The sequence below is a fragment of the Grammomys surdaster genome, unplaced genomic scaffold (genome assembly GCF_004785775.1).
Source record: "Grammomys surdaster isolate TR1022 unplaced genomic scaffold, NIH_TR_1.0 126612, whole genome shotgun sequence".
In the NCBI taxonomy this organism is placed as follows: Eukaryota; Metazoa; Chordata; class Mammalia; order Rodentia; family Muridae; genus Grammomys; species Grammomys surdaster.
In genome coordinates this window covers 2604300-2628633 of record NW_021621401.1, presented here as the reverse complement: position 1 = coordinate 2628633, position 24334 = coordinate 2604300, and the positions used below count along the sequence as shown (strand labels likewise).

At 45.4% G+C, this 24334-nt stretch overlaps 1 protein-coding gene and 1 non-coding gene across 4 annotated transcripts; both read left to right on the top strand.

The window, feature by feature from the left end:
• The first annotated feature begins 2405 nt into the window (after positions 1–2405).
• Positions 2406–2546, top strand: LOC114615295. Its single transcript, XR_003710449.1, has one exon. It is a non-coding gene; the product is annotated as a small nucleolar RNA SNORA48 (small nucleolar RNA).
• A 2281-nt stretch (positions 2547–4827) lies between these two features.
• On the top strand, positions 4828–24101 carry Mefv (MEFV innate immuity regulator, pyrin). 3 transcript variants are annotated; one of them, XM_028760963.1, is made up of 10 exons: positions 4828–4845; positions 12979–13325; positions 14977–15813; positions 17235–17578; positions 18013–18108; positions 20034–20252; positions 20670–20692; positions 22147–22262; positions 22445–22737; positions 23212–24101. In XM_028760963.1, exons 2-10 carry the CDS (start codon positions 13049–13051, stop codon positions 23419–23421), a joined length of 2415 nt encoding a protein of 804 aa, XP_028616796.1. In that variant the 5' UTR covers positions 4828–4845; positions 12979–13048; the 3' UTR covers positions 23422–24101. The 3 variants fall into 3 exon arrangements, with proteins under 3 accessions (XP_028616796.1, XP_028616795.1, XP_028616794.1); XM_028760962.1 differs by having other exon boundaries at positions 4829–4845; positions 23277–24101; XM_028760961.1 differs by having other exon boundaries at positions 4829–4845; positions 23083–23318.
• Positions 24102–24334: the final 233 nt, after the last annotated feature.

Here is a 24334-nt window from a genome sequence, read left to right as displayed (position 1 = left end):
TGTCATGTGTGGTCCCACCCACCGCTGACCATTATCTGGGCTTCAGTCTTATCCTGTATGGGTGATCTGACCACATACATGTTAGAGCTGTAGGAAATCTCTTTCCAGTACTCTGGCTGACAACTTTCCCTCCTCCCTGCATGAGATTCCGAGGGAAATTCCCATCTCTTTGGGGTCTATTGTTTCAATAGTCTGGTTGAGAGACTCAAGCATTTCTTTAGAATATTTTCATTTCTACCAGGCTAGTTACAAAAGGAGCATGCATTCAAAGCCAACTTGAGCTACATGGAAAGTTAGAGACCACCTCGGGCTGTATGAGCTTCTATGTTGTGACAAGGTAAGACAGTGCAGAGATTCCTCCAGCTTGGATTCTTGCTGAGGCCACTTCAGGTTTGATCTCCCTGATGGAGAATCCCATGGAAAATCACCCAACTCTATTCAAGGAACCCAATGCCAGGATGTCTTAGCTAACTTACGTTAGCTTCTCTTAAATTGCCTGCTTGCTCAAACCTCTCTCTCCAGCTAACCATTTACCTTAGCTTCTGCCAAAGTACTTGCTTACTAGGACACCCACCACCCACAAAACTGTCAAGTGAGATGCTAGAACATGGTTTCTGCTTTCAAAAAATCTGGACATCTGGGAGCTACATGGGTATAGTTCCATCTGTAATAAAGACTTTCAATTGGCTATAAACTGTGTCTGAATGGTCATCTATGGTGGGTTCCCCATAACAATATCAAAGACAAAAGCAGCAAAACAAAGTCAGCTCATGTCACTGACCAAACTCTCCAATAGCACCTCATCTCAGGGGATAATGAAATTCTTACATTGATCTGGAAGCTGTATTTGATCTGGTGCCAGATTTCTGTTTTGGTTTTGGAAATACGGTATCACAATGCTTCTGAAGTTGCCCTGGAACTTACTACCTAACCCAGGCTGTCCCTCCCTCCCAAGCTCTTTGCACTCACTGAAAGTAGGTAAAACTGTCTCACCCTCCTCTTCACTTTAATTACTATGGATCTCTGTTGAAGAACAGAGGCTTTCTATCGTACCTTTAAAATACAGGGGCTGGGGATATAGCTCAGTGTTTGGAGAACACTTGTCCAGAATACCAAGACAGCCCTCTGTCCCACAGCCACCTTCTATTCTGTTGTGATGAATTTCCTTATCATGGCTATGCAAGTATTTCTGTTTATTGTCTGTCCACACTTTCCCATAACAATGCAAACTCTGTGAGGAGCTCTACTTGATTTATCTTGGTACCTATAGTACCTAGAACGGTACTCGGGTCCTCTGGGTGCTCAGAAACTATGACTTAAATGTACGGACTCAAGAGGTCCCTTCTTGCTAAGATTTCAACATGTCAAATAACTCTTCTAAAGAAGACGATCAGCTGTTCTCAGATTTCCCAGAATGGAAGCACTTCTAATAATACCTTATTTGGGGGGCTGGAGAGATGGCTCAGTGGTTAAGAGCATTGATTGCTCTTCCAGAGGTCCTGAGTTCAATTCCCAGCAACCACATGGTGGCTCACAACCATCCGTAATGGGATCTGACGCCCTCTTCTGGTATGTCTGATCACAGCAACTGTGTACTCACATAAAGTACTTTCATAAAGTAAAGTAAATAAATCTTTGCCGGGCAGTGGTGGTGCACGCCTTTAATCCCAGCACTTGGGAGGCAGAGGCAGGAGGATTTCTGAGTTCGAGGCCAGCCTGGTCTACAGAGTGAGTTCCAGGACAGCCAGGGCTATACAGAGAAACCCTGTCTCACCCGCCCCCCCCAAAAAAACAAAACAAAACAAAACAAAACAACAAAAAAAGAACACCTTATTTGGGAATTTCCAGTGCTAGAATTGAACAAACTGTGGTCCCACAAACAGATCTGTCATTTTCTAAGCAAAGATTTCCTCATCTATGAAAATCAAGGTAAACAAGGGCCTATAATCATACCTATAATTACAACATGTGGGAGCTGAAAGCAGTAGGATTAGAAAGTTCAGGTCATTCTTAGCTACTTAAGTTTGAGGCAGTCTGGGATACATGAGCCTTTATTTCGAAAGAGAAAGCAAAACATGCGCACGTGCGTGCACATGCGCATACACATAAATGTTCGAGTGTACACACACGCACACACAGCCAATACATAAGTCCCAAAACAAAAGCCACCAAAACCTAAGGATGTAGTTCAGTGGTAGAGTGTTTAGTAGTACTGTATGGCTTCTTGTTTGATCCTTGCAACAATAAATAAATAAATAAATAAATAAATAAATAAATAAAGTAAATAAAGAAGAAAGAAAAAGACAGAAAGAAAGGAATGGGAAGAAAAGAAAAAGAAAAAGTGTCTTCCTAACAGAGTCAGGTGGTGATTAAGGAAATGCATATGTATAAAATAACACATTCCATCACCCTGGCAATGGGCAAAGAGACTCCTTGTTGGTGGTGTTCTTACACCAGTCAGGGGCAGAGCAGATGGCAGTCCTTTGTTCATCCTAGCTTGATGCCTGGCTTGGTGGACAAAGCTGTCTTATGCCTACGATGCATAAAAATCAAATCAAATCCATGCAGGGCAGTGTTGGAAGAGGAAGATGAAGACAGAACCTGTGGATCATGCAACCCACAGACCTGTCCTTGAGTGCACAGCACAGGAGGGCCATAAATACCCACTGGTGGTGGCCAAGCCTCTGCTGGAAAGGAGCATGAGTGCAATTCTGACTTCTTTCCTTATGGCAAGGCCTAAGGAGTTGGGCACATGACAAGGACCTGTGGGGGATATTCCTGCAGCATCTCCTGTCCTTTACTGAGGGAATACTTGGTTCACTTTTGCCTTGCCTTTCCATTTTTGGCTTTGCTAAAAATTTTTTAAAAAAAAATTAGTAAAAATTTGCTAGAAAATTTTTACTTTCACTTTGTGACAGATATTTTCTCAGAATCAGGAAAGAAAGCTCAGGCATGATCCATTCTTTTTTGTCTCTGAGGGTTGTGGGAATGGAACAGATCATTAGCTCCTATGTTTGTGAGTAAAGGTGTTGTGGTTGAGTCAACAGGAGGGCCTTGTCTGGGTACACCTGTTGGGTTTCAGACCCAGAACTATCTGCTGAGGTGCATATTTAACATACCAAAGTGGATCTGGCCTCCAGGTTCTCCCAGCATTCCTTAGTACCTACCTGTTAACAGGTCATGGCTGGTATACCCTTCCCTCTGCCCTGAACTTTCTGGCCCAGGGCCTGGCTTCCCCTCCCCTAGAAGCTCTTCCTTATAGAATCCAGACTTCATTCTTCATTTTGTTCTCTCTCTCTCTCTCTCCCTCCATTTTCTCTCTTCCTGTAGGCTCACACTCTTTCTCTTGCCCTTCCCCTCTGTCTCCCTCCCCATGGTGACTTCTCTGACCCCCTCCTGTGTGGTCAGTAAACTGGTGCCCCCAGTAAACCTACTTTTATACTTTAATTTGGCTTGAGTTGACTCATTTCATTGGTACAGAATAACTTATCAACATCAGCTAACATCCAGATGTTCTCTCATGATGGGAACTTGGTTCTGACAACCACTTGCTTCCTCCCCTCCGAACAGCAGCTAGATGATTATCAAAGGGTTAGGGAGGTCTTACTGGATCATTGGTTCCAAGACTTAATAGGAACATTCCTAGGTGAGCCAACAAGGACGAGGAACTGACGCAGATGACTAATTGGCCAAGAGCACTGGGGATTAGAGGAATTAGGTCTCCTGATTAGGATGTGGGGAGGTGCTAGGTAGGTGTCGATAATTAAATGAGAATTTTCTGGGCATGTAGCCTATCACCTGTCTATACTATAAGTACAATTGCTGTGGACCAGGATCACTCGGTTGTGTACCGGTGGGCTGGGTTAGATGTTTACTGCTTACTGAAGCTATGCTTCCTCTTTCTTGGTACAGTTCGTGGGTTAGCAGGAAGCTGTGGAGATTGAAGAAGAAAGGCGGAAAGTACAGTGTGCACACTGTTGTTGAATGTAGGAAGTGTAGCTTTGTGTGTGTAGCCTTATGGTTTCTCTTTCTTCCTTTTGGCTACACCATGAGTTCTCCTTTTCTCTCTCTCTTAATATCTCCTCTGGCTCGGTTCAGCTTCTCCTGACTCAACTGGCACCAGCTGTCTTCTCAGTCGGCCAGCCCAGTTTGCTTTCAACTGTCTCTCATTTTCACAGTGCTCAGTGTCTTCTCTTCTCCAGCCACACCCAAATCTTTCTTCCTGCATCAACTGTTTTCTCGGATTCTATTATTCTGTTTCCTGGACCCTACTCCCCAGTCCTGCTACTCTCTCCTCTGCTGGCTTTTTATACCCTTTCCTGTTCCCAGAAGTCCAAGAGCCAACTGACACTGTAGAGCATAGGGTCGTTTAAAAGACCAGGCACGTAAAATACTTCACACCACAGGGAAGTTCTTAAACAAGACTGTATGTGAGAAAATGAATGTAAAGCCTCTTCAGTTGTGAACACAGATAAAGGTGGCCTGAGCTGTCTGGTGCCAGAGTGTGTGAACAGCACTTCTTAGTACAAATCTTCTTTCCCGGGTTTCACACATCCTTCCGGTCCTGAACCTGGCCGGGGCGGAACTCCAGGAACTCACTTGCTGCCTAGCCACGTAGTAGATGGAGGAAGTCACCCAGGGGCCCGCCAGCTCTATGGCCAGCCTGCAATGGGAGTCACCACAATGTGCAAGTATGCTGGTCAGATGGGAGAGAAAGGGAAGTGGAGCAGCTTGAGCATTATGAAGAGATGGAACTGGAGACTCAGGGTGGAGAGGGTAGCTTGTTGTAATTGTTCAGTCCCCGCAACCTGGGGCCATGGCGCGAGCTGCCTCTGAGAGCTACATGTGAGTGCATGGCTATACAGCAGCATGGGTCAGTGTCGATGTCCGTGGCTCATATCACCACTAGAGATCATGGGGATGCCCCTGGTCAGGGCAGCCACCGGTGGACTAGTGGATGTCTAGGAGTTGTGCATAACTGGTTCCGCCACTTACTGGTTGCAGTGCTCTGGAAAGTTCATCAGCAGCCCCATTCAAGAGGAGCAGGACCTGTGTATCACCCAGGTCCACAGTGGAGCTGGCCATGGTGGGAAGGGGAGGGTCTTGAGCAAGCCCTGAGGGCATGAATGTGAGAGAGCTGATCCTGCCACTCATCTGTTCTGAGGTGTGGGGCTGGGGGTGATGTGCCCCGCCTGCGCTCCTCACCGTCTACAGCAGATGGGAGAACTGGCCCTGTAGTCATGAGAGTGGGTGACCTGTCCATCGCTAGATTCAGCACTCTAGAATAGTGGAGCCTGCTTCTCACCTGGACAACACAGTGGAGCTGGCCCTGATGGAGAAGGCATGAGTGAGCCAGCCAGAGGGTGTGAGAGCAGGAGGACTGTTCCAGCTCCTCACAGTCTGCAGCACTTGGGAGAGTGGGTCCGGCATTGGGCAGCACGGTGGAGCTGGCTCTGGAGGTGCTGGTGAGCTGGCCTTGAGAGCAGGAGCACTGATCATGTCTCTTGCTGATGTCAGCACTGGGTGGCCTAACTGGAACAGTGCTGGTGAGCTAGTTCTGGTGGTGGGGATAAGGGAGAGCTGGGTGAGCTGACCAACTCAGCTACCACCCAGGCCCAGTTCCAGAGCTCTGAACTGGGCCATCCCAACATCTGTATCGTCTGCAAATGGTTGAGATGTGTGAAAGGACCAGTCTTGCTGATTCAAAGCTGCAGGATCTCCATACACAGGGCAACAACAGGATAACCAGGAGGAGTCCTGATGAGGGTCCAATGTTGATGATGTCACAAAAGCCAGAGACCTCAAACTAGACCAATGACTCATTGCAATGAACATTTGCAAGTGATGATGTGTGGACAGAGGGACACACTGTGGGACACGCTGTGACACACTACAGCTTCCGCAATGAGATGATTTTTTATGCCTTTTTTCTTTTGTATGTGTGTTTTATTTGGGATGAGGAGGCTGCAAGGGCAAATGGATACAAGGGAATGGGGAGATGAACGGGACTGGGATGCGTGATGTGAAACTCACAAAAAGTCAGTACAAAGTTAAAAACAACACCACATTTCAAGGTCTGCGCGAGTGAGCGGCGGGTCTGCTTTGATGCCTGTCACCCCTCCTGACTCGAGAGCCTCACTTTCCTGCTCATCTACTCTGGATAGTCAAGCCTCTTTTTAGTTCTGGTCATTTAAAAAGAAGATTTGTTTTAAAAAGTTTTATTTGTGTGCATATATGTGCCAGACAGGTATGTGTGCCCACGGAGGAGCGTGACCTCTCTTGGAGCTGGAGTTACAGGCATTTTAAAACTGCCCAACATTGATGCTGTAAACCAAATGTGGTCGTTTGAAAGAACTGCAGAGATACTGGAATACGTTTCAAGAGTGGAGTTGTGTGAGATTTCTGAGTGCTTGTGAGAAAACTCTAAGACACCATGACCTTGTGCTCTCAGTTCCTTCTAAAGCACAGTACTGTTCTGGGTTATGCTTCCCTGCCCCTCCAGTGTGTACTGGAGAGGAATGAGTTCCCTTTAGATTATTTATTACAATTGGCTATTGTTATTTGCCCTGTGGAAACCCATGTTTTAGACATGTGCAGCTTGCCCTTCACGTGCTGCTTGCCCTTCACGTGCTGCTTGCCCTTGTGGTTGCACACTTTACTCATGTGACTCCTCTTAACCCTCAGAGTATACACTGTCACCTCGTTTTTAGGCTCCACTCTCCCAAGTCCCACCGCCCATGGAGAGCTAAACATAGACATCCATCACTCCAGCTTCTGCTGTGGTCATTTTCACAAGACTGTTTTGTATATTGAAGTATGTTGTGACTTTTAACAAATCCCATTTGTCACAGGTACATTTACATTTTGGCTTCCTATAAAATCACTCACATTTCAGGTCTCAACATGTATAAATTTTTATGTATAAAGTCTTGTAGAAAGCACAATCTCAAAGCTAAAGTGGAGGACTGGATTCAGGGTTGGGATCCACTGGTGAACAAACTATGAATGACCATAGGACATTTACCATTTCCTTACCAGGAAAAGACCTGCTGAGCACCAAGAAAAGACCTGGGTCTCACGTCCCTTAAAATTAAGTATATCAAGGACAAGCAGACATGATAGCATACCCCTATAGTCTTCACACAAGGCAGGAGGTAGGAAGATCAGAGGTTTAAATTTATTTTGGCTACTTAGTGAGTTCAAGGCTGGCCTGGACAACAAAACTAAAGGATAAAAATATAGCGGAGGCAGGGAGAGGGGGCGTTTTGCTCACAAGGAGACTCGTTCTTTTCTTTTTTTCCTCATTAATTTACTTATTGATTCACCTTATATCCTGAATCCAGCCCCTATAACCCCCCCCATAACCCCTCTTCCTATCCCCTCTTCCCTTCTCTTCTGATCTAGGAACATCAAGTCACTGCAGGGCTGGGTACATCCTCTTCCACTGAGGCCAGATAAGGCAGCCCAGTTAGGGGAACAGGATCCACACGAAGACAATAGAGTCAGGGACAGCCACCGCTCCAGTTGTTGGGGAATCTGCATGAAGACCAAGCTGCACATCTGCTACATATGTGCTGGAGGCCTAGATCCAGCCCGTGCATGCTCTTTCATTGGTGGTTCAGTTTCTGGGAGCCCCCCCAAGAGTCCAGGTTAGTTGACTTTCGTTGGTCTTCTTGTGGAGTCCCTATCCCCTCTGGGTCGCTCAACCCTTTCTTCACTTGTCCACAAGACTCCCTGAGCTCTCTAATGTTTCCCTGTGGGTCTCTGTATCTGTTTCAGTCCGTTGTAGGGTGAAGCCTCAGAGGACAGTTATGGTAGGCTCCTGTCTGCAAGCATAACAGTATCATTTATAGTGTTAGGGATTGGTTCTTGCCCATGGGATGGTTCCCAAGTTGGTTGGCTCTTCCTTCAGTCTCTGCTCCATCTTTGTCCCTGTACTTCTTGTAGACAGGACAAATTTTGGGTTGAAGATTTTGTGGGTGGAGACGTTATTTTCAACTCCAGACCAACATAACAAATCTTCTATGACCATCCCAGCCTTTCCTTCTGTCGACTCAATAACAGAGATATTTAAATACCATCCTTTATCTTAATGTTTTGGAGGATAGATTAGATATTCATTTAGGGGATAAGCTCATTACAAATGACCTTAAGACTATCTTTTGGAGCTGGAGAGATGACCCAGTAGGTAAGAGCACTTGCTCCTCTTCCACAGAAACCAAGTTTGATTCCCAGTACCCCCACTGAACAATTCACAGCCACCTGTACCTCTAGCTCCAGGGGATCTGATAGCCTCTTCTGGCCTCTTTTTATACACTCTAACACACAGGACATGTACACACACAATATTTAAATAAAATATTTTAAAAGACTATCCTTTTCTTACTGTAAAAGTAGTACAAGATTGTATTTTTGTTTTTTAAAATCCAAAAATAGAGTTGGAGCTCTATCTCAGTGAGATAATTCTTCCTTCACATGCGTAAGTCCTTGAGTTTGACCCTTTGCATTACAAATTATGAAACATCTGGTAACTAGGAGTGGGGCAGGGGGCTGTGCATTACACGGAATGAGAGCCAAGGGTGCATCCTTTAAGCATCTAAGTTGGGTTTAGATTTATTATTGACATCAAATATGATCACATATCTGATTTCAGAAGATCAAAAGAGAAAAGCTCATTGTCCAACCCTAAACAGGACATCTGTATCAACTCCAACATAGCCTAGAGAACACCGTGGAGTAGAGGAGAAAAAGATGATGGATCTGGGGGTTGGGGAGGGGTGCTGTGAGATGCTGTCTTCTGGTCATGATATACTCATTCATTCATAAACTCACTGAAGCTATGGTCACCTGTACATGATCCAAGATAATCAAGCCAACAAGCCTAGTCAATGTTTCCCCCAGCAGTGCTAACCGGACTCAGTAAGTTAAAAAAAAGGCAGGAAGATGGGAGGGTGATGTATTGGGGGAGTATCTTCAGCAAATAGGAAGGGGTAGTTATGATCCAGATACATTGTATACATGTATGAAATTACCAAAGAGTAATACAAATATTATCAAAAAACAAAGCAAATCAAAAACTAAACCTAAGGAAAAACTCATTACCGTTTAATTTTCACTTTTAAACACTTAAAATATATCACTGAGGCCTTAATCCTATTTTTACATTTTATCAGAAGCCCCTAAAAATGAAACTTTTGCCAGTCTCTCTTGACCAAGGAAGACCCTAGTGACATCAAAACACGGCCTTACAGAAGTCTCTAAGTCAGAATTGCCAGTGTTACAAAAGAAGTAGTTACAATGGCAAACTATGCAGCTGGAAATCCCCCTTCACAACCCCATTCTGTGGTAGGTGCTCTAAGGAGTTTCCTGATGAATCAAGAAGGAGTCATAGATCAGAGGAACCTGCAACAGCCTGCGTGCCACAAACCTTCACCACTTCTCCCACCAGAAGCAGGCATCTGCCTGGCATCCAGGGGAGACCTCAGTCAATGTGGAAGGTCCAAGCTCATTGTGGGCCAGGGTCACCCCTAGGCAGGTGGTCCTGGGGTATATAACAAAGCAAGCTGAGTGAACAAGTTAGAAAGCCATTCCCTGTGGCTTCTTCAGTTCCTGCCTCAAGTTCCTTTGATGATAGGCTGTGATGTGGAAGTTTAACCAAATAAACTCTTACTTCCCCAACTTGGTTTAGATCATGGTGTTTATCACAGCAATAGGAACCCTGTGTAAAGAGGGCATGGACTTGTTTTTTTCCTATTTGGTGTTCTGACTAAACTCACTATTTTTCAACAAGGGCTTGGAAAAGTTCTGATTGGTTTGGCTTAATTTATTTTGCAAGGGAAACTATTTTATTTGAGTAATGTAAACCTACAGAAAAGTTTCTTACAAAGGGTAAATTTCCAGCATTCCAAGACTCTGGGTTATTCCACACATCCCCCCAGTTTTTGAGAACCAGTTTCAAAACAAAGAAACTATCCCTTCATGAAAAATCAAATAGCGTGAGGTGTCAGTGCTCCCCTGTAAGTCCCAGCATTTAGGAGGCCTGAAGAGATCAAGGGTATTCTCAGGTACTTAGAAAGTTCAGGGAGACTCTGGGCTACAGGAAAGCCCATTACAAACGAAAAACCTCAAAAAGCCTGGTGAGGCATCCAAGCACTAATGTGAACACTTGAAAGGTGGAGGCAGGGTCAGGAGTTCAAGGCCATCGTCCTACACAGGGGGCTCCCCATTGCCTTCTAAATGAAGATACATGACCTCAATCAAACAAGCCAGAAGCCACCTCGGACATCTCCCACCTAACATCTGTGACTATCTCTGTCGTTGTATGACTTTTCTCACAATAAATAATTCAAAGGTTATTGAATTCTTCCCTCTGGTACGACAGTCTTCCATGACTAGGATGTGAACTCCCCAAGAACAGAAAAAGCATCTATCTCTAGTCAAGGGCACCCTCCAGTTTTGTGACTTCAACCTCCATGCAAGGGTTGAATAGAGAACACTGCTCTCCACGTGCCTCCTCGTAAACATCTCCTCTACAAACTCACCCAACAAGATATTGTTTTACGTATAAAACATTTCCAAATCTCACTGTCATCTCACAGGCACAGATTTGTAAAAAACACACGTGTACCTTGGGAGATGAAAATCAAGTTGAACCATTTAGATTATAAAGCATTCAATATTTACCTGAATGTAAAAGATTAGATTGACATTGTATTTAGAAAATGATACTTTAAAAGATAGGGGATGGATGTAGATAATATAATATATACTTGAAAGTTTCTCAATAACAAAGAAGAATAAAATTATATACCATTGTTAGAAAATGGATACACGTGAGGGTGAGCATATTAAATGAATTAAGTCAAACTTAGAAAGGTAGTGTATTTTTTTTTCATTTATGGTTTCTAGGTTTTGGATAGATACTTAATATCATGTATGTATATGTGACATTAAAGTAGAAAAAACTTTGTCTGGGAGAACAAAAGGGACTGAGGCAGGGAGGGGGCAGGAGGTACGAGAGGAGTCTATTCTGTCTATTATGTAGTTGTATGAAATGACCCTATAATCCAGAACTATAGACAGTGTATATACATCAATGCAAATTAACTAATTAGTTTAAAAATGTTTATGTGAATAAAACACCAACATCAAATTAAAATGAAAAAAAATCAATATCTCAAAAGAAAGAAAAGCCAAGGAAGCCAAGACACTGCTGGGACAGACGGAGACGCTTCATAGCTAGCTGTTCTATTGTGGCATTGCTTTCTTGAGTATAAAGCTTGCATTGTGGTTACTTATTGTTGTACCCTTGGGGGACCAGCTCTGTGGATTTTGTGCTTATTATACAATCATAAAGACCGGAGTTCAGATCTCCAGCACTGATGTAAAGAGTGGAGTGTGCTGGGGCACGTGTATAATCCCAGTTCCAGAGAGATGGAGAGTCCCGGGGGCTCTAGACCGCTTGATCTAGTTGAATTGGTGAGATGCAGGTTCAGGTGAGAAACCCTGTCTCAAATATAAACCAACCAATCAATCAATCAATCATCAATCAATCATCAATCAGATGGAAATCAGTAAAGGAAGACACACAGTGTCAATCTCTGGCTTCTATAAAGCACACATTCACACACATCCATCCAAACATGTGTGCACACACACACCACCAACACATACACAATAAAGTAATATAAGTATTTAGGGTATTGCTCTAGTTTGGTTTCTGTTGGTGTGATACATACCAAAAGCAATTGGAGAAGGAAAGGGTTCGTTTCATCTTCCAGGTTACAACGCATGGTCAAAGGAAGCCAAAGTGGGAAATAAAGCAAGAGCTTGAGGTAGAAATGGTGGAGGAACACTTATTGGCTTGCTCCTAGGCTCACATTTTGCCTACCCCCCTCTGTCTTTTTCTCTTTCTGTGCCTCTCTCTGTCTCTTTCTGTCTGTGTGTCTCTCTGTGTTTCTGTGTCTCTGCTGTCTCTGTCTCTGACTCTCTCTCTCTCTCTCTCTCTCTCTCTCTCTCTCTGTGTGTGTGTGTGTGTATGTGTGTGCCTTTCTCTTTTTCCCCCTCAAGACAGGATTTCACTATGTAACAGCCCTGGTTGTTCTGGAACTCAATTTTTGTGAACCAGGTTGGCCTCGAGGCCAGGATGAAAAATTTCAAGGTAAAATATTGAGTTTAAAAACCAGGCATCGCATAAAGGCAGAGACAGGAAAGTGAGCAGAGTTCCTCCTATGGATCCTCCATTGGTTTAGAGCCACTCTGAAACTTACCCTGGCTCACACGAGAGTGCCAAAGGATGCTTGCACCTCTCCAACCTTGTGTCTCAAGCATCCTAGGGAGTGCCTAGAGAATATGTCAAAGGGTACAGGGAAGAGCACCCTGATGCCCAGGGAGCAGGGCCAAGTTAGCTGTGAGAATAGATGCATGAGAATGCTGGTGACAATGGTGGTCCTCAGGTCTCCGTTTGAAGAGTTTATGCTGCTGGATAGACTAGACATGGACCAGACAGACTGGACATGCACTGCAGTGCCTTTCTGGCTTCTGCTTTCTTAAGAAGGCCCAGGCAAAGCCTATAGGGATTATTTGCTGTCTGTTCTTTCACTTGTCATTGGCCCTGGAGGTCTATAAACCCGAAGAGTCCAAAGAGCAGTTGGCCAGAGGGGGCCAACTCCACGCAAGATCCTCTCTCTGCTTCTCTTCCACAGCCCAGGGTCCTGAGAGCAAGCAAGAGCACAAGAACAGCTAGAAGATCTGGCTCACAATCCCAGAACCTCTCTTAGAGTCTAGCCTGCCTTTTGTTTAATCAGGACATAGGCTGGCAAGGTGGAGACCTCCTCATTGGAAAAGACTCTGAATCCTCAAATGCAGCAGGCCAGACCCTGGACACGCCCTCATCATTACTCTCAGTTCCCACCAAAGCCTATGTGTTTCCTGTGCCTTGTCCGTTATTTCACAAGTTGTTTCTTGCTTGTTCTCAAGTTGCAGGAGAGAGGTCTTTATCATCTGCCAGAGGCCATATAGCTGGCTGCAGTCCCTCCTGGCCCGCACTATGGCCAAGACCCTTGGGGATCATCTACTAAACACCCTGGAGGAGCTGCTACCCTATGACTTTGAGAAGTTCAAGTTCAAGCTGCAGAACACCAGCCTGGAGAAGGGCCACTCTAGGATCCCCCGGGGCCATATGCAGATGGCCAGGCCAGTAAAGCTGGCTGACCTCCTGCTGAAACACTATGGGGAGGAGTATGCTGTAAGGCTGACCCTGCAGATCCTGCGGGCCACCAACCAGCGCCAACTAGCAGAGGAACTTCTCAAGGCCACAGGCCCAGGTAAGTAGCCAAGCCTCTTCCCAGTGGGAGTGGATGGTGGCTACTGGTGGAGGGGGGGAGGAATGTTCAGACACAAGCTCACTAGCTTAAGGGTTAGGAAGCCCCTGTCCACTGCAGCGCGAGCAGTGTGAATCCAGCATGCCTCGTCCTTCTCTCTAGCCCTTGTAGTCTGCTTAGTGAGGCTCCCAGACTCCCAAAGCCACTAACAACAAAACGGATATTCCAACTGTGGATGAGAATCAGGACAGGTAGAGCATGAATGGGTTGAAACTTAGAGAATTCTTTACTCTATTTTTCAACTAATATGCATGCCCAGACTAACATCAGGTTAGCAGAAAGGGCTGGAAATTCAACCACAGTAACATGGCTGAAAATCTCACTGACCACCTAATTTCAGTTTAGAGTTCTTGTTTAGCATACTTGATAAGGATATTTAAACATTCTTTACTTTTAATGAAAGGTTTCTTCAAATCAAAACATAGGTTGTTAATCATAGGTTATCTTCATTATGTAGACTTTGAAATTAAGCCTTATCTGTCATTTTAAGCTTCAATATCCTGAAATTGCAGGCAAGTTTCCCTGCTGTTTTTATTTTTGTTTTTTGTTTTTTTTGTTTTTGATTTTTAGAAAGGACCTCACTATATAGACTAGACTAGCTTCAAACTCAGAGATCCCCCTGCCTCTGTGTCCAGAGTCCTGAGGTTATAAAGTGTACACCAGGGCTGGAGAGATGGCTCAGTGGTTAAGAGCACTCACTGCCCTTCCAGAGGTCCTGGGTTCAATTCTCAGCAACCACATGGTGGCTCACAACCATCTGTAATGGGATCTGATGCACTTTTCTCGTGTGTCTGAAGACAGCTGCAGTGTACCCATATAAAAAAAGAAAGAAAGAAAGTGTACACCACCACATCTGTTCTAACTGGTTTTCAAGTACCTTTGGGACCTGAAATTTTCTTCAGTTTGTGCAATGATAAAAAAGATTCACTTCTATAAGTTCCTTTTTTAAATTAATTAATTTTATGTATGTGGGTGTTTTTTTCTGCATGTATGTGTGTGCACCACCTGCAATCTTTATGTCCACAAAAGCCAGAAGAGGGAATCAGATTCTCTGGATTTGGAGTTACAGATGGTTGTGAGCTACTGTGTGGATGTTAGGAACACAATCTGGGAGCTCGAGAAGAGCCTCCAATGCTCTGAACGGCCAAGCCATCTCTCTGTCTCTCCAGGCCCCTATTTTAATTTGATTTTGATTATGTATTTGTGTCTGTCTGTATATGTAAGTGAGCATTTGTGTGCCCTGGCATAAAGGTCAGAGGACAACTTGAAGGAATTGATTCTCTCTTTCCTTTGTGGGTTCTGGAGGTCAAACTCGAATTCGTTGAGCTTGTTGGCCAGTGCCTTTGCTTACTGAGCAGGTCTACTTTCACCCTTTTCGACTGTTTTATAAGTCAAATTTCACAGCTATAGTCGTGCATAACAGTAATCCAACTGTTACTTATGTTGTGTTTTTTTGGTTCTGTGTAATGGACTGCTGGTGTCTAGAATGCTCAGTCTTTGCTTTTAGTAACTTCTAAGGAGTTTCTCTCTCCTTCCTCCCCCCACAGTCTTGAATATAGCACAGCTTCATGACCGTATCTGATTGTCTTTCTAGAACATTTAAATGAAGAAAATAGAATTGGTGGTTCTGTCCAGTCTTCTGCAGAGAATAAGGCCAAGAGTGTGAAGGTACCAGATGTCCTTGAAGGTGACGGGGCACAGCAGAATGATGAATCAGACATCCTGCCACTCAGCCAGGCTGAAGTGGGGAAGGGACCCCAGAAGAAACCACTGGCCAAAAGGAAGGATCAGAGGGGCTCTGAGATCCTGGACTCACAGAAGGTCAGGAGCGCAGTACCTCTCTATAGGAGAACCTTGGTTACCCAGTCTCCAGGGGACAAGGAGAACATGACAAGTGCCCGGCTCCGCAGGAATGTCAGCTCCGCAGGGAGGCTGCAAGGACTCTACAACAATGTCCCAGGGAGGAGAGAAAGCAAGAAAGCTGAAGTGTATTTGCCTTCAGGAAAGAAGCGACCCAGGAGTCTTGAAATTACCACTTATTCAAGAGAAGGAGAACCCCCAAATTCAGAAGCTCTTCTGACTCAAGAGGAAACAAGAAGTGGGAGTGTCACTCGCATGAGAGCAGCTACCCTGAATGGAAGGACTACGGGGGCTCTAGAAAAGAGCACAGAGATTCCAGAGCATTCCATGATGCTGGATGAAGAAACATTCAGAAACATGTCTTCCAAAACATCATTGATTGGGGAGGAGAGATGCACTACATCATGGACGGAAAATGGAAATGGGAGTCCAGAAACCATAGAGTCCTTGAGAGAGACGGCTGGCAGCATACTCTGTGACTCCTGTGATCCAGATATGCCTTTGTCACTATGTGAAAAACCAGCCCAAACTCCAGAAGACCCAGCATACTTAGGACAGGCCGCTTGTAAAGGTACCCTCCCCCAAAGCTCCAGAAAATGTAATACAGGCCCAGAAAAATACACGTTTACACATCTTGCACAACAGGTTGCATCAAATTTTGGTTAGTGCTTGAGCCCTCAGTTCTTGTACAGAGAGGCACAGGCTAGGTTAAGATTCTAGAAAGGAGTGGGTTACAATGTTGCTTTCCCACAGTGACCCCACAGGGTAAGTCTTGGGCCAGAGATTCCACTAATCACCTTTCTCTGGGCAGGGAAAAGATGTTGACCAAAGCTCTCTTACTGGGAAATTAGTCATCAGGATTTATGCTTGTCTGTGAGAGTCAGAAACCACCAGCTTAGGTGAACACAGAAACTTGTTCCTCTTTCACACACATGACTTACATTTGTGTGACCGCAACTAAAATTTATGCTGAGCTGTTTTTCTGCTTTGAGTTTTTTTTCTTCTTAAAATTTTAATGTTCACTGGTTCTACTCACGAGTATGAAGGGCCAAAGGGGACATCATGATGTAGAGAAGGCTTTTAAAAGTTTCTAGAAGCCATCTGTCCTTGCTCACTTCCCTTTGACTAGAATTTGATCAAATGACTTCTGGTAACAGAACAGGAGGTTGAGAGTTTCGGTTTGGAGTGAGCTGGAAGGAGCAGCCATCTAGGCAAACTATTGGTTCTGTCACAAGAATGGTTCCTTATGGGATACCATGACTTTTGCTTGAGGCAAATTCCTGGGGCAGGGTGGGAGAAGGAAGGAAGAGCTAATGGAGTGTGTGTTTCTATTTCTTCTGTGTCTCCTGTCATTTCTGATGAATAGACACACTGCCTGTAGCCTTGGAGCAGAACTTGCAGAACTGTTCTGTCCTCAGTATGAGATTCACTCATTAGCTTTATAAAGTCCCTTTCTTTGCTTTTATTTATGATTCTTGAGTGGGAGCAGAGGATTCACCTAGCACACAGGTTCCAAATGCTTGCCATACTCTCTGGCCAGATTTTTTTCTTTTTTCTTTTTTCTTTTTTTTTTTTTGCTGGGATTAAGGATCTGTCAATGAATGTGGCATACAGTGACCAGGAGCTCTGACTTGAGTTGTGGGCAATCTGTGATAGTTTGATATAAGAAAGCAAATGCTGTCAGCATGTTTTGCTTTCTTTCATATGACCCAAACGATTTGTGTCTGTGCAAGGGGAAAACATAGGATTTGTACCAAAGGGCCATGAGTATCTCACAGAATAAATGCCCAAGAATTTCTGTCCCAGAAAAGCAGAAAGCTTTGCCCTCAGCCTCAGTAACCTGGTGACAACCTCATTTGTATGGAAGTCAGAGGAGAAGAGCATGCTGGGAAGTAGCCAGATCTGAGAATATGTGTACCCTATGAACGATTGCTCTCCTGTAAAAATCTTGGGTTTGCCACTGAGGAGATTGTTCCACTGCTGTGTCTCCAGGAAGGTCACAGGACAAGGCTGCATGCCCTCTTTGCCACGGCCAGGAAGGAGACCTGCATGGTAATACCTGTGTGCAAAGTTCCTGTAGCTTCTCCATTGCTCCTGGGGATCCCAAGGCTTCAGGCAGATGCTCCGTATGCTTCCAGTGCCAAAGTTTACTCGCCAGAAAGAGCCGTGAAGCCCAGAGCCCCCAGTCCCTACCACAGTGCCCTCGTCACATGAAGCAGGTACAGCTGCTTTTCTGTGAGGACCACAGGGAGCCCATCTGCCTCATCTGCAGGCTGAGCCAGGAGCATCAAGGACATCGAGTGCGCCCCATAGAGGAGGCTGCACTAGAGTACAAGGTAAGGTGTTCGTTGCCTGGCCTGTCTCTCCCGCGAATTGGACACTTGGGCCTTGTGTTCTTTATCCAACCCCTCTGGGATGGTGATGCATTAGTCAGGATTCCTGGGCCCTAAATGGTAAAAACATAAGACAAACCAGGACGGCAAAGAAGGAACTGATAATTTATATTGTTCAGCAGTCCAAAGGCATTGGTTGTCAGTATGAAGTCTGGGTCTTCCCTCGGGGATCGTTGGTGCTCTGCATGGCTCTGCTTCCCTTGGTGATGAATTCACGTTGCTTCTTTCCTAGAACCTGCCCACTATCCCTTGCTTTCAATGGCAGCCACCTCTGCTGGCTGTGCTCCCAGTAGCTGAGTCTTTTTCCTCTAGGGTTAGTACAGTCTAAAAAACGGCAAGAGTCAAGTGGGAGCATCTTAACTTGTACTCTTTTCCAGGAGCAGATCCGGAAGCAGCTGGAGCGCCTGCGGGAGATGAGAGGATATGTGGAGGAGCACAGGCTACAGGGAGACAGGAAAACAGATGACTTCCTGGTGAGGCCCTGGGCCAGCCCTTGCCCATTTAAACCCGCAGAAAACAGGAGGGGACTGAGAGTGAAGCCATGTTCCTGAGGGTCTGTTCCCATTCACAGGGCAGCAGGTATGGTCACCTGTTGTTGCGTCTCGGTGGCAAGGGTAGGAAGACCTAAGGTGAGCTCATCCTTGTAGCAAGCTGTCAGGGAGGAGGGGATCTCTAAGGACTTGCTTACTTTCTCCTTCTCACAATGAGACAGGTTAGAGACACTAGAGATAGCAGTTGTCACTTGAAAAATTCTCTGGATTGTTTTTATAATTATAACTGGAGCCGGAGATGCAGCTCAGTTGGTAGAGTAGCTCCCTAGAATCGATCGGCCCTGAGTTCCACCCCAGTACAGCGAAAACTAGATATGGCGGCATACACCTTGGCATTTGGAAGATAGAGGCAGGAGGATAAATTCAAGTTCAGTATTAGCTACGTAGTAAGTCCAAAACCAGCCTGGGCTACATTAGACCTCCACACACCAAAGTATCTGGGAATATTAGCATACACTTGTAATCCTAGCACTCGAGAGACAAAGGCAGGAAGAAGGCCACAAGATTGAGGTGACCTGGTCTGTGAAGCCAGGGCTACATAGTAAGATCCTGTCTTAGAATGATAATATATTCTTTTATTTTTTAAAAAAATTATGTATTATTTAATTAATTATTGAATAATTATTTATTTTTTATTTACAAATTTTATAAAAACTATCCTGACTCTTGGAGGCCTTTCCCTCAGCTCTAGGGACAGAACTCAGGGCTTTGTACTTGTTAGGAAAGGGTTTTATCCTTGAGTTAAATCTCAAGCCCCTTCTTTGGCTTTTTGAGAGTAGATCTTGTTATATACTCCTGGATGGCCTGGATGTCAGCCGACTCTAGAATGACCTCACGTTATCCAAGTACATCCACAAGTACCCTATCTCCAGATAGGGTCATACTCTGAGGTACTGGGACTTCAAAATGGAAATTTTGGAGGGAAAACTGTTGAACCTAGTACCATGCGCAATAGGTTTTCCCAAGAGCTAGCTCCTCTTATGCTGCCTGTTCTGGAAAGTTCCACAGATTTCTCCCCATTCTGTAGCCCATGTCTATAAGAGGCTAAGAGTCTTAGTTACAGTTAAGTTGCTGATAGCTCAGCAGGTGAGAGCACTTGTTGCTCTTGCAGAGGACCTGAGTTCAATTCACAGCACTTACTTGGTGTCTCACAGCCACCCATATTCCAGTTCCAGGGGATCTGAAGCCCTCTTCTGACTTCTGAGGGCACCATGTAAATACACACATGCATTCAGGAAAAATATTGTTCACATAAAAATAGTTAAATCTTAAGACAGTTAAATTGCTGCGAAGAGACACCACGACCAAGGCAACGTATGACAGAAAGCATTTAACTGGGGGCTCATGGTTCTAGAGGGTTACAGTCCATGAGTTTCATGGCTGGGAGCATAGCATCAGGCAGGCAGGCATGGTGCTGAAGCAGTAGCTGAGAGCTTACATCTAGTCTATGTGCATTAGGACAAGAGAGAGGGGGTCAGGGAGAGAAGAGACAGAGACAGAAACAGAGAGAGACAGAGGCAGATGGAGAGACAGAGGAGACAGAGACAGGAAGAGACAGAGAAAGAAAACTGGAAATGGCACGGGCTTCTGAAACCTCAAAGTTCAACCTCAATGGCACACCTTTTCCCAAGACCACACCTCCTAATCCTTCCCAAACAGTTCCACCAACTATGGACCAAATATTCAAATATATGAGCCTTATAGCAGCCATTCTCATTCAAACTTCACACTGAGGAAGCCCGCCTCTCATCCATCTCTATCAGATGAGCTTGGAGGGCATCCCCAGAGATATAATACTTCCAGCCTACAGCACACACCCATACATCTCCCAATTCTATGTTCCCCAGAAACAAACAGAAACTCAGGAGCAGAGGGTTTCATGTCAGCTCGAGAAGCTATACCAGTTCCTGGAGCAGCAAGAGCAACTCTTTGTGACCTGGCTACAGGAGCTAAGCCAGACCATCAGCAAGGTCAGAGAGACATACTACACCCGGGTTTCCCTACTGGATGAGCTGATTGGAGAACTAGAGGCCAAGCAAGACCAGCCAGAGTGGGAGCTCATGCAGGTCAGTGTGAGTGTGCCTGGCCTTTGCTCGCCTGCTGTGAGCAATGGCATGACTCGGGCTCTTGGCACCCCTGACCCAACCCCCAAGCCAGGAAGCAAGGCCATTAAGGCCTGGAATGGGACTTGGTCTCAATGATCCACAGTGTCTCTTGGGCTCATGCCTCTTTGATGTCTCTCAGGATTCCAGGACATCTTAGCATGTAAGATGCCCCTGGAATCACCCAAGAAAAGACCAGAAGAACTTGAGGGTGGTTTCACTGTGGGCTCAGACAAGCCTTCCATCCTGTGACTAGAACTACCGTGAAGGAGAAACGACCCTACTGGCACCCTAGGACTGGGAGTCAGAGAGCAGCTTGTTGCTGGGTCTTAACAAGTCTTGGAGACTGTTAATAGATAGCTTCCCTCTTTTCTTTCCTAGGACATTGGAGTCACCTTGCACAGGTACGGAGAGATCCCATGGTATTCCCTTGGGTGCCTTGCAGAAAGCATTTGGATGAGGCAGTCTAGGAAGGAGCTGGGTCTGTAACCCAGGACTCCTGTTTCCTGAAGCTTCTGGAGACCATCATTCCTGGACTTGAGTGGGAAGAATAACACGGGAGTGTGATCAGGTTGGGGTGGGGAGGAAAGGAATGGACTACTGAGAAGGAATTTATCCCAGGCCTGCCAAATCCAAATCCAAGTGGTACTTTCCCAAGAAACCTCTTGGATGGATGTCATTTGTTTTATGACGGGGTTCCCAGAACTTCCTCTGATCTCAAGCACGTTGGGACAGGGTGGGTGGGGGTGTGGAGGTGGGTGTGCTTAGGGATCGGTTTGAAGGTGGGGAAAGAGAGAGGTGAGCTAGGAAAGTTACTTGGGAACTTTACAAAATCCTGGTTTCCAAGCCACAGCCACACCAACTAAATCTCAGTCTTGAGGTTGGGAGCTGGGGGTTAGTGGGTCTTTAGTAGTTATTTTTCCATTAGGATATGGATATCATAAAATCTCAGTTATCTCATGCCTGCAGTGCACTAATGTTAATACATCTACATTGTGTGAACCTGTTCGCACCATCTAACTCCAGAACCTTTTTATCTTCCCACATAGGAACTCTGTACATTAAACACTGCTTCCTCATCCTCCCTCTCCTGTTGCCTGGCAACCACCAGTCTGTTTTTCCTGTTTATTAGTTTGACTGTTCTAAATGCCCCGTATTATCAGAATCACGCAATGCTTGTCCTCTAGCCTCCGGCTTAGTTTCTCTCCGCACATTTTCACAGCTCGCTTATGCTGTAGCTGTATCAGAATCCCACTCTGTTTAATTGCCAAGTGACACCCTTTGTATGCGGGCATCACATATTTGTTCATTTGTTGATGGACACTTGGACTGCTTCTACCTTTGGGCTATTGAGAATGTGTTGTTTTGAGCACAGTACAAGGGCTGCGTGAGACTCTGCTTTCTATTTCTCAGATTTTACATCTACTGTATTTCCACCCTATTTAGAGATTTTGAGGAACCTGCATACTATTTCCTATGGTATATGCATCATTTTACAACCCCTCCCACAGTGATAATTTCGCTACCTCTTTGTCACCAACTTATAATTTCCTCTTATCATTTTTTTATTGCTGTTAGAATGGTCATTCTAATAGGAGTGAAGTAGCATTTCGTTGTTCTTTTTTTCTTTCAATAGACATAGTATAATTAATTTGACAGAGAACTCTGATAGCAAGACTAATTCAGTTTTAAGGCTGCCACTTAAGCGCACTGTGATTTTATGCAGCAAAGTTCAGGACCAGTGTTAGAGCTTTGAGTCTGGGAAAGACTCACCTGAACTGGGATGGTCTGTCACCTTCACGGGCCTCAGACGATATCTTGCTCTTGTCTCCTCTGGCTGACAATCTCTTGTCTCTAGGGCTAAGATGATGACTACCTCTGAGCTGCTGGGCACTCCTCCGGGTGTTAAAGAAAAGCTCCACTTGCTCTACCAGAAGTCAAAGTCTGTGGAGAAGAACATGCAGCATCTCTCAGGTCAGTGAACTTGGACGGAGATGGAATACACGTGCTCATTTCTTCCCTGGGGTTCAGGCAGCTCAGAGCCTGTCCATTCCCTTCCCCACCTAGAAAAGCCTTTATGACCCTGCCTCCAGCTTCCTTCTGATCTGACTCATCCAGCTAACTCGGTTTCTTCTCTGCTCCTTCCCCCATTTTAGAAACGCTGAGCTCTGAAATGGCATTCAGTGCTTCAGATGTAGCAAACTGGGAAGGACGCCAGCCTAGCACAACACAGGCCCAGGGCTTGATCCCCACCGTTCACCTAAAGTGTGATGGTGCACACGCACAGGACTGCGATATAGTACTTTACCCAGAACTGGAAGCTGGAGGGTCAGAACCTCAAGATTACCTTCATCCTCAGCCATCTCAAGACACACCTGAGCTACATGAGATCCATTCTCAGAACAACAAAAGAAAATTTAAATCTATCCTGAAATGGAAACCTTCATTCGTAAGTACGGTGGTAACAAGCTAATCAAGGGTTTTTGTAATTAACCTTTATCTGTTGCTCTGGGAGAACTATTCAGAAGAGGAGGGAATACACCTAGAATGGAAGCACAAAAACAGGTCATAAAAGGCCCCAGAGCTCTGCTTGGTCCTTCTGTGTCTGCCTTGTTGATTGAACTAATGGCTTCAGTATTTAGGGTGCCTGGGAGGCCTTGGATGATAACTACCATTAAAGACAGAGCTCTAAGCAAGAGAATTCTTATCTTTCCTTGTGGGGAGAGTGTAATTCAGACCCCCTCAATGGGCATACTTAAAACTTTATTCCATCTTTCTTTTCCCCCCTCTGTAGTCCAGAACTGACTGGCGCTTAAGAACATGCTGGTAAATGCCTAAATTGAGGCAAGTAGTGGCCTTGGCATATCGGGTCCCTGTTTGTTCCTATCCCCTACCACAATCTCAATAAATCCCTCTTCCTTAGATTGGGAGCACCTTGGGAGAAGCCCACAGAGCCCCGCTCCCAGCTAGGTCTTCCTCTTCCTGCAGTTACGATGATTCGCACTTAGCAGCTGCTCGCCCCAGCCTCATCTTCTCTGATGATATGAAGAGTGTGAGATCTGGAAACAAGGTGTACCTGCTGCCTGACAGTCGCCAGAGGTTCTATCACCACCCTGGGAACTCCTGGCTTTGACTCCAGCTGCCATCCCTGGGAGATGGAGTTTGGAGACAAGACAGTTCAGGTCCCGGGAACATGCAAAGCACTGGTGAGCAGGAAGGAGACTGTAACTGCGGAGAATGACTCTTGGGTAGTGATAAGAGCAACACAACAGGAAAGCACTTTCCTCCAGCCTGTGAGTGAGGATGCCTCCAAGCAAGCGGGCAGCTTCCTAGACTGTGCAGCTAGGAGCAACATGACATATACATGTTCACTGGCTTCTTCCCTCCAGTTCCCGTCGACCAGCCTTTAACCCCGGGTCACGTGATGAAGAACATAGCTCTTCTGACCATCAGTTCCATCAGTGACCAGATATTTCACCGAGTGCCCAACACTGTGCCAACATTCTGGCTGCTGGTCTTACGTCTCACATTCGTGAACTCGGAAGTCATCAATGAGGTGTCAGCTGGCACAAATGATGTAACGAATAAGAAAATAATATTAGGCTGGGCGTAGTGGTGCACACCTAAGAACCTGGGAGGCTGAGGCAGGATGGTACCTATGGGTCTAGCCTGATGGATTTCGGGTTACTCTGACTGTAGTCTAGCCTCCATACAAAAAGAAAGTAAGTAATACTGGTACTTGTATTATTTAGTACTATTATTGCTGTAATAAAATATCCTGTGATAAAATAAAAGCAACTGGGGGAGAAAGCATTTATTCTGATTCATAGTTCAAGGGTTTAGAGCATCCTGGCAGAGCAGCCACGTGGCAGGCACTTGAGGCAGGTGGCCACACTGCATCCGCCATCAAGAGGCAGAGAGTGACGAACTTCCAAAGCCTGTCTTCTTCCTTCATTATGCTGCCCAGGACTCACACCGAGGGAATGTTGCCACCCACAGTCACAGGGTGGATTTCTCACCTCAATTAACCTACTCAAGATACACTC